Genomic DNA, 9,165 nt, shown 5'->3' with positions numbered 1-9,165 from the left:
CGCCGCTGTGCACTGGCATCGTGCCCGGAGTTTACCCCCCCTCTACGTCCTATGCCAGCTGGGATAGGCTCCAGCTCCCTGTGACCTGCACAAGTGCTAAGTAAAATGAATGAATGAATGAATCTCAGGGGGATCAGGAGCTTCTCCTGATGCACACATCTTGTTAATGGTGTCAATGCACCATGTATGACATGTTATTAATGCATGAATAATACTTATATTTAATACTACTGTAATTATGTTTGCTGCGTTGGCACATAAGAGGTTTTTTGTCGAAACACAGGGCTATGGGGGCTCTCTGGTGGGTGATGTGATGCTCTTCTCATCACCATAATAACGTGAGCACTCCTCCCAGAGCTCCGTCTCCATGGTCACCAATCACACATGACAAATACACAAAGAGCAGGCTTGAATGTGACTAACACATGCACCTGCAGAAGCTCAAATTCCTGCTAGTCCCATTCAAATTCTTGCATATATTCTATGAAGTTGAGTGAGTGAAGCAGTTGATCTAATTTGTCGTCTCATGAATAATGTATGCTGTTGTAACTGGATTTGATTGCTCTTAAATCAATGCTGGCTTTGCAAAAACAGGCTCATGTAGGTACAAATAGTTTAATTGAATTTAATCCATACAATCGAGGACAAAATTGCGATTGAAATATAGATCTTTCTTGTCTAAAATGTGCTTTCAGAAGTACATCTCATTTAAAAAATCATCTAATTCTCCTCATAATGTTACTTCTAGCTAAAGTGTGCCACTGCGCAGGAGCAGTCCATTGTACTCAGTCCGTATGAACCCTCCCCATTGTGTGTTATCAGACTGAGCGCAGAGGGATGTTCAGTCTGTAATCATCGGTGCAGTGTCTGCAGTGGTGTCTGGCTCTGGTTCGCTGTAGCAGTCCATCTCCTCCATCTCTCTCTCCATTGGCTCCTCCTTACCTCTGAAAAATATCAGCCTCCTCTCTTTCCACCTCCTCCTCTCCCTGTCTGTGCCTTTAGGTGCTGCTGTCTGCTCACTCTCTAACATGGCCTGGATGCACTCTCCTCTCTCCACTGAGCTGACACAACAGTCCCTTGAGGTGGAAGTCAGTCCCCGGCCTCTTCCCACGAGGAGGAAGGAGAAATTACTGTCAGATGATGCTTCCTCGGTCACACACGTATTAGCCAGATCTTGATCTCCTTGGTTCTCCTTTGGCCTTTTTGGAGACTCAACCTTTGTTTTCTTGCTTAGTATGAAGTTAAACAACGCTGTCACCAGAAGCATTATTCCTGTAATCAGGAAATCAGTTTTATTTAATGGACTTTTTGCACAAGACATTTTGAGATGCTCCGTTCGTAAAAGCATAGGAGTAAATTATGAAATCAGTGTGTTGTTAAGGCTGTCTCAGTGTCACACTGTTTGGGTTATACTCCATCAATAATATCATCACCTACACTTGAACTTTTCTTACTATATGACAAGTCTACTCCCAAAAAAGCCTGTCATAACACCAACAGCATATTTTCTGCACATTTTCTATCGGCAACATTATTATATTTGCAGTTTTACCTGGGATGGTTGCATGCCACACCAATACAGGGTGCAAAAAGCAGATCACCGACATTATGGAGTAATAGAGGAACTTTTGGAAGCCTCCAACACGAGCCATCTTACCCCACAACACAAACAGCTGCCAGTCTGGAGGGCAGCTGTAAAGATTGATGAGATAGAGAAAAGCAATGGAACTCAATTTACAAACTTTTTTAAAAATAGAAATAATTGAGAAGTTGCACAATTTTATATTCTTGTGACAGTAGAGACTCACGGAAGACACATGAACAATAGAGCATCCAGGAAATAGGCCATCTCAAAAATCATGATGGCGACAGAAGACACCCTGGAAGGAAAAACTAATCAAAACAGTGATCCATTTCTAAGCCATAACTAAAATCTAAATATATCTGGATATTTTAAATGGGGCTGGGGATGAAGATTGTATTTGAAGATCCTGAGACAAGGCATTGATAAGCCTCAAGTGCCCCCGGTAGATACAAAAGAAAGTAAACATGCCCTTTGTATTGTCTACAGGCTACTGGCTACAGGATATGCCCCTTTGGCAATTTTGTGCAGAAACAGTGTAATTAAACCTCACATCCATTGAACTAGAACAAATGTCTCCAGACATCAATAAGGTACCAGGAGACTCGTCTCCTTACTACTAGTTGCACCTCTCTCCAGCTCACTGGCTCAGGATATTCAGGTGGTGACAATAATAAATACTTACAGTAGGTAGACGCCCAGGCTGTTGAATTCTCCATGATGCAGGGTCTCAATTCCAACAGCACACATCACTGAAAACAACAACAACAAAAACCTGGGAAGACGATTTCCTTTATTTAAACAGATGTTACTGACCAGCTTCTTCCACCAGATGTCAGACTTTGCTTTGTGATTTTCTCTGAGGTTGCGAACAAGATTACACTAGTGGATAATGAAAACTTTGCTTGATGATTAAATGTAACCTCCGAGACCTGTGTAAATACTGTTAATCTTTCCTCTGTGATCAAACTTCAGCTTTTATTATTCTTTGTTATATTTAGCAGGACTATCTTTGTCATGTTGTTTTGTAGGTAGTTTTTGCTGTATTCTCAAACATCTACTTGTAGTTTAGAAGTTATTGCAATTTAGAAGTTGTAGAATTTGTCTCCCATTAATTGAGATCTAAAAACTATTGTGATTTTTCTTGAGAAAACCAAATTTGAATTTGTGACCACCAGGGAGTAGAATTTTACTCTTGGCACATTGTATTCTATATAAAGATATTTGAGGAATGCTTTAAATGTAATGGTTGTAATTGTTTCTGTTATGATCTCATCATTTTAGTAATAGCTTGCTCATGTATATAATTACTAGATCACTGCTGGCACGTTAGGTAATTTTATTCGAGAGGAAAATTAACACATTGCAGACATTGAGCCAGAACAGATTATGATCAGGTCACTATATGTAATGGACTGTTATTCCTTTCTTTCATCTGAGGCTTTGGGGTTGTAAATGACACAGAGCAGAATATTATGTTGTCGTTTTTATAAAATTGAATGAAAGCATGCTTCATTGCAAAACAAAAAAATCATTGCTGCAGTGACCTTGAACAGGACATCAGTTTCTATAGCTGCTCTTAACTTATGGAACCTTTGAGATCGGCAGTTCGTTTCTTGCTCCTGCCCAGCCACCCGGAGTGTGACAGTGGGAAGTGTCAGAACACCTGAGCAGTGCTGAAGCGCCCTTGAGCAAGGCGCTGTCCCCTTTACAAGTTGTTCATTGGGGCACAACATGAAGGAGCTGCCCGCCTCTCTACCTTCCCCAAACTGCATATCTGCAGGCCCTGTAAGTGTGTGTGTTGGAGCCTGTAGACACTATATATGCATGACTAAGAACTAACAGTGTGACAGAGTGTACAACTAACTCATTTCCCTTCGGGGATCAATATAATATATAAAATATAAAATAACAAATAGATAAGAGGTTCTAGCAATGTTTGTTATGGTCCTTATTCTCACCAGGAAATAGTCTTGCCCCTGAGCCTGGCTAAGGCCACAATGTTATTCCTAACTAACTAACTGACTGACTGACTGACTGTCTGTCTTTCTGTCCGTCCGTCCGTCCGTCCGTCCGTCCGTCCGTCCGCCCGTCCATCCATCCATCCATCCATCCATCCATCCATCCATCCATCCATCCATCCATCCATCCATCCATCCATCCATCCATCCATCCATCCATCCATCCATCCATCCATCCATCCATCCATCCATCCATCCATCTATCTATCTATCTATCTATCTATCTATCTATCTATCTATCTATCTATCTATCTATCTATCTATCTATCTATCTATCTATCTATCTATCTATCTATCTATCTATCTATCTATCTATCTATCTATCTACATGCATGCACGCACGTACACACACACACACACACACACACACACACACACACACACACACCACTGAACACATGGAAGCAGTTTCTCTCACCTACTTACTTGAAAGAGAGACAAATGCTTTGTGGCAGCTTATAGAGTGTGTGAGGAATTAACACTGCATATAGACCAGCTGCATCGTAATGTACAGTGGGTCTATATGTGCTCCCAGCATGCATTTCTGCTTTCAGAACACGCAGAGAGGCTGACATACAAGCACAGATATGACCACATGCAAACACACATACAGAGACATGTGAAAGGTTGTCACTCCTGAAAGTGTGGCGTTTCACATATTAACCTTTAACACCCCTTCATGAAAGTGCAGAAATGAGTGAATGATGGATATGCTGGATCACTTTGGTTCATCTGTCAGACAAGAAAAAGGACACTGCATATAGTACTCAAATCTATCCACCATTTAGATGTAGACATGGCACACACACAAGCACACGCACATGCACACGCGCACACGCACACGCACACGCACACGCACACACACACACACACACACACACACTGAAACAATGGACTCAAAGCCCATGTAGGTGTGAATGCGTAACAGCTTGTGACCACATAAGCCTTGGCTGGATCCAGGGACTTGGACTGGTTTGATGAGGGACACACGCCTCCCAGTAAATGTTCAGTACTTGCAGCTGTTAGTCTTTCAGTGGAGGGGAGGCCATATTTTTAAAGGTGGCATCAACCAAAGATTGATTTGCTCTGGATGATTTAATGTGTAATCTGTCAATGTGAGCTTTAGGAAAACAGTGGAGGACGGACACTAGTTGCAAAGTTATGTATGAGCAGCTATGTTTTTATATGCTCTATAAATCAGGCAGATGGTTTGATGTGGAGGTCAAGCATGCTGTTGGCAAACATCGTTATTATCTGACCCTTCAACATTTTGGGTTTATGAACTATTTTAAACACGGCTTCATCAAGCATCACTCACAAAAGAGCTTGTTAAAGTGACACTTTCAGAGCAGAGTAAGACATCAGCAGATAACGCTGCATGTATGACAGAGCGCATGTTTCTTTCTCTCTTTTTATGCAATAACATGCATACCTGTAGAGTCTCATAAGAGAGACTTGGAATTATTTATAGATTGGCTGGTGCATCCAAAGTAGTAAATCTCCGTTACTAAAACAATAAAGACACATTTGACTCTTAATTCAATTCTTTTGTAGCTGTCCATTCGTTTTTATATTTATAACTTACCCGTTGCTGTAGATACGCCAAGGATCCTGCAGGTGCACTCAACAACAATCCACCAAGTTCTCTGTGAGTTCACCATGACCTCCAGTAATTTTCACCCTTTACTGTATAAATCTAACCTCACCTATCTCTAACACTGCCTGAAATAGTTGGTAACCTAAAAGTTACTAAAATAACATCCTTTCATAGCTGGTTGTTTGCTAGAAGGACCCACAGTTAGGTGATCCACGAGTGCCATGATGTGGAACCTCTTAGCTTGGCTGAGTTTTTGCCAAAAGGTTTGTGACTCAGTGCTTCTGTCGCTCCATTAACTGCTAATCACTCTGATGTGTGTGTGTGCGCCCACAAACACACACACACACACACACACACACACACACACACACACACACACACACACACACACACACACACACACACACACACACACACACACACACACACACACACACACACACACACACACCCGGTTTAGCATTTCACCTTGTATTTCAAGGTGAAGCTGTTCTTTTCAGTGTCATTGTTGGACCATTCATCTTTAGTGCTAGTTAAAAATATTAAACTGACTCTCTCACACACATACACTGTTTTAAATCATACTCTGTGTGCTGTATATACACATTTTTCAAAATTAGCAGTAATTTGTGTTCTTGTACAAAGCAAGTTTTCAAAGTTCGTTCTTTTCTTCTTCTGTGAAATTCCCTCTGCCGAGTGAATTTTCAAATCTTCCTGTGGCGATGCCATGACCCATGCTTGTATCCCTTTGATTGGCGTGGCATGGCTATCAAGTTTCTATGTAGCCCCACTGAGAGGACTTCAAGTACACAAGAAACATAGTAAATCTATGACATAACAAGTAAATCGGAGCCACAGCCTCCAAATGGAATTGCCTGTTTCCCTCCTAAGCCCAACCTTCTCTAATTTTTTTAATACTACATTATACTGATTCCTGTAGGGAATTTTTTTTAATTTTTTTTTTTTTTTTACAAATAACAAACTCTGGTTTACAAAGATAAATAGTATGAACAAATCAAATGGTGTATAGTTTACTCCACTGCAAAAATAATTTTCATGTTGCGACAGAATGCAATGGAAATGGGATACAATGTCACAAGGGCCAACATAAATCCCATGACACACACATGTGTAATGAGAAGCCCACATAACTGCTTGATGCAGGTTTGAATAAGTTGCAAGCTTGTTTGGCCCAGCAGAGTCTCAATGGAATGAGTGGCCGGAGTCACAGACCATACACACACCCTGACTCCTGGTGGGGGACTGCTACAAGCTAAGCTACATAAATCTACTTAAATCTCTTACAAAGACAAAGACTCTTTTATTTACTGGATCCTGTTGTTACTGGCTTAGCGACCCTGCTATTTGTAGTATTTATGATATCGAGTGGGGTGTCCAAACTGCAGCCCGTGGGCCAACTGCAGCCCACGTTAAACTACTAATTGGCCTGTAGCGAATTATAAAAATATAATAGAATATGGCCCACACTTAAAACTTCCACTTGATTGAGTTGTAATCCTTAGTTTGAGCACCTAGTGGAGCCACTAACTTTCATTTAACACTGCCTCTCCCTTCAAATTTATCAATGAAAAATGTTAGAAGAGATGCCCAACAATGGTGAAATCAAAGAAATGCAAGATGGAAAGGGAGTGCAGAAAAGATCAGGCACAATGAGAAAAAGAATATTTATTTTTAGAAGTCAAGGGTAAGTGTGCCTGTTTTATTTGCAGTGAAACTGTTATTGTATGTTAGTATTATCAAACAAAATATCAGACTTGGAGGTCCTGCACTGGTACTGATTGGGCAGAGAAAGCTATAAAAATGACAGCTAACCTACAAATTCAGCAACAGACTTTTTAAAGCTTTATATATTTATAATACCAATAACTTATTTGCATAACTGCAGTATACCCCCCACGTCCCCTTATATTTATGCAGGACTGTGAAGGGGGATCTAAATCCTGTCTAAGAACCAATCAGAGGTTACTTTTTGAGTAAGCACTATTAACCCTTTTGGCAGCAAAATAAATAGAAATCCATGAATGGAATGTTTGATAAAGGCTGTTTTTTTAAGAATATTGAATGATCAGGTATAACTTATCTATATTAAAATGATTTTGTCAATGTTAACTCTAATAGCTTTTCATATATTTTTCTGTATGTGACCCTCTCTGAATAAAGTTTGGACAGCCCTGATATAGAGCATGAGTGACTTTGTATGAACAGCACTGCAGATGTGAGAATAAACTTTATATTCATCAACTGCAAGCTTGTAACTGTGTTTGACTTTATTGTCCCAATAAAACAAACAAACAAACAAACAAGCACATTTCCGTTTCATTTCATCATTAGGTTCTACATTTTTGACATTGACTTAAGAGTAAATCTGTGTGTAGTTTTTAGTTGTAAATTCCAGTTTGCTAACATGCTAAATTAAAATGTTTAATTAATGTCATAACTGATCAACATCAATAGCATTGACAATGTGCTACTAATAAGATTTAGAGTCGCTCAAAATACAACTGTGTATAGTTATAGCTGAGTTGATAAAGAATGTTTGTAGTTAACGTTCAGCAAAATATGGCTGAAACTTATCAAACACATAATGGATAGAATTTTGTTGATAATTAATAGTTCAGTAAACCCTTCATGGAATTTGTTTGGTTGCCAAGAATTGAAAAATCTTTTGCTGGTGTACATCCTGTTCTAGCATTCTTTGTCTTTAGTAAATATTTATTCAACATAAAGTGCTTTTAATGTGCAGATTATTATCGCACATATCTTTCATATAAATATCAGTCAGTGATACATAATTGCACCACTACTGGCCAGATTTTCAGAGGTAACTGAACGGTTAATGGACATCTTAGTCAGTCTCCTGAGATGGTACATATGCAAACTTTGTAACATAATGTAAAAATGACAGGAACTAACAAGCGTATGACCACCCACCTTATGCAATTTAACTGATGAAAGAGAAAAGAAATAAATCTTGATGAAACAACATGCATGTTTAGACTGCAGTGCATTATTGCACATGACCCAGACGAGCTAAGAATGTACGTGTTAACTGAGCTTTACCATCCGGAACACGACAGGGAGCACTTTTATCATCATTTCACACAGTCAAATGATGACGATCACATGAATACAATTTTTACAAAATAATTTATGGCACTGCCTCAGAGTGTAGTGAAGGTTCCATTGTTCTCTGAATGACTTTTATGGTGCTTGTCAGAATATGCCAGAGGGTGGAGTTGTTTAAGTAATTGTGACTGATTGTAATCTACTGAGACTGTATATCTCAATCGAATGTTACAGTGGAACGTTGTTTTCCTTTGGGCTGTGCAGTGCTCCACTCATGGCAACAACTGCTCTCAGTGCTGACTTTAAAACTTTCACCAATCTGACCCATGACCTCTCACCTCCCCAAACTTTTACTCACCTACTCATATGTTCTCTCACTCTGCAATCATCCCTGTGTTATGCCTCCCACCCCACACCACCACCACGTTTTCACACCATTCTCTCTCCACTGTGTACACAGGCAAAGGATAAGAGAGTAGCCATGCACACACACCCCCCACTCACCCCTTTACTGCATATCCATACTCCCCCCATGTGATATGGGTGTTCTGGTGCCTGTAAAAATCAGTGAAAACAGCTCAGATCTTAATTACAGCAGGAGCCCTGTTCTGTAGCTTTGCTCAGACAACTCTCCATAAACACTTTCAACAAGCTGTTTTATCTGAAGGCCAAGAGCAAACTGTGAACGTTCTGAGAGAGATCTGATTAATTTTGGCAGGAAACATGATATTGAATAAGAAGATATAAACATCACTGCATAGATATGCTATTTAAATTAATTGTAATGTTAAACACCACAAATGTCACCTTAATTACTAGATTTGCAAATAAATGGATACCCCTAGTGGATAAGACGTGTTGGCACCCTATATTCTGGG

The 9,165-nt window shown here is 39.9% G+C and overlaps 1 protein-coding gene across 2 annotated transcripts; it reads right to left on the bottom strand.

Moving 5' to 3' along the window:
* Positions 1-610: 610 nt before the first annotated feature.
* Positions 611-5,442, bottom strand: tmem72 (transmembrane protein 72). Of its 2 annotated transcripts, none has more exons than XM_068326851.1 (5): positions 5,189-5,442; positions 2,268-2,334; positions 1,809-1,880; positions 1,553-1,692; positions 611-1,272 (listed from the first exon to the last, which is right to left on the bottom strand). In XM_068326851.1, exons 1-5 carry the CDS (start codon positions 5,262-5,264, stop codon positions 842-844), a joined length of 786 nt encoding a protein of 261 aa, XP_068182952.1. In that variant the 5' UTR covers positions 5,265-5,442; the 3' UTR covers positions 611-841. The 2 variants fall into 2 exon arrangements, with proteins under 2 accessions (XP_068182952.1, XP_068182953.1); XM_068326852.1 differs by having other exon boundaries at positions 2,268-2,357; positions 5,189-5,283.
* Positions 5,443-9,165: the final 3,723 nt, after the last annotated feature.

Source organism: Antennarius striatus, chromosome 11 (genome assembly GCF_040054535.1).
Source record: "Antennarius striatus isolate MH-2024 chromosome 11, ASM4005453v1, whole genome shotgun sequence".
NCBI classification, from domain to species: Eukaryota; Metazoa; Chordata; class Actinopteri; order Lophiiformes; family Antennariidae; genus Antennarius; species Antennarius striatus.
Note: the sequence above shows the minus strand (reverse complement) of the source record. Positions and strands in the feature narration are given on the sequence as shown.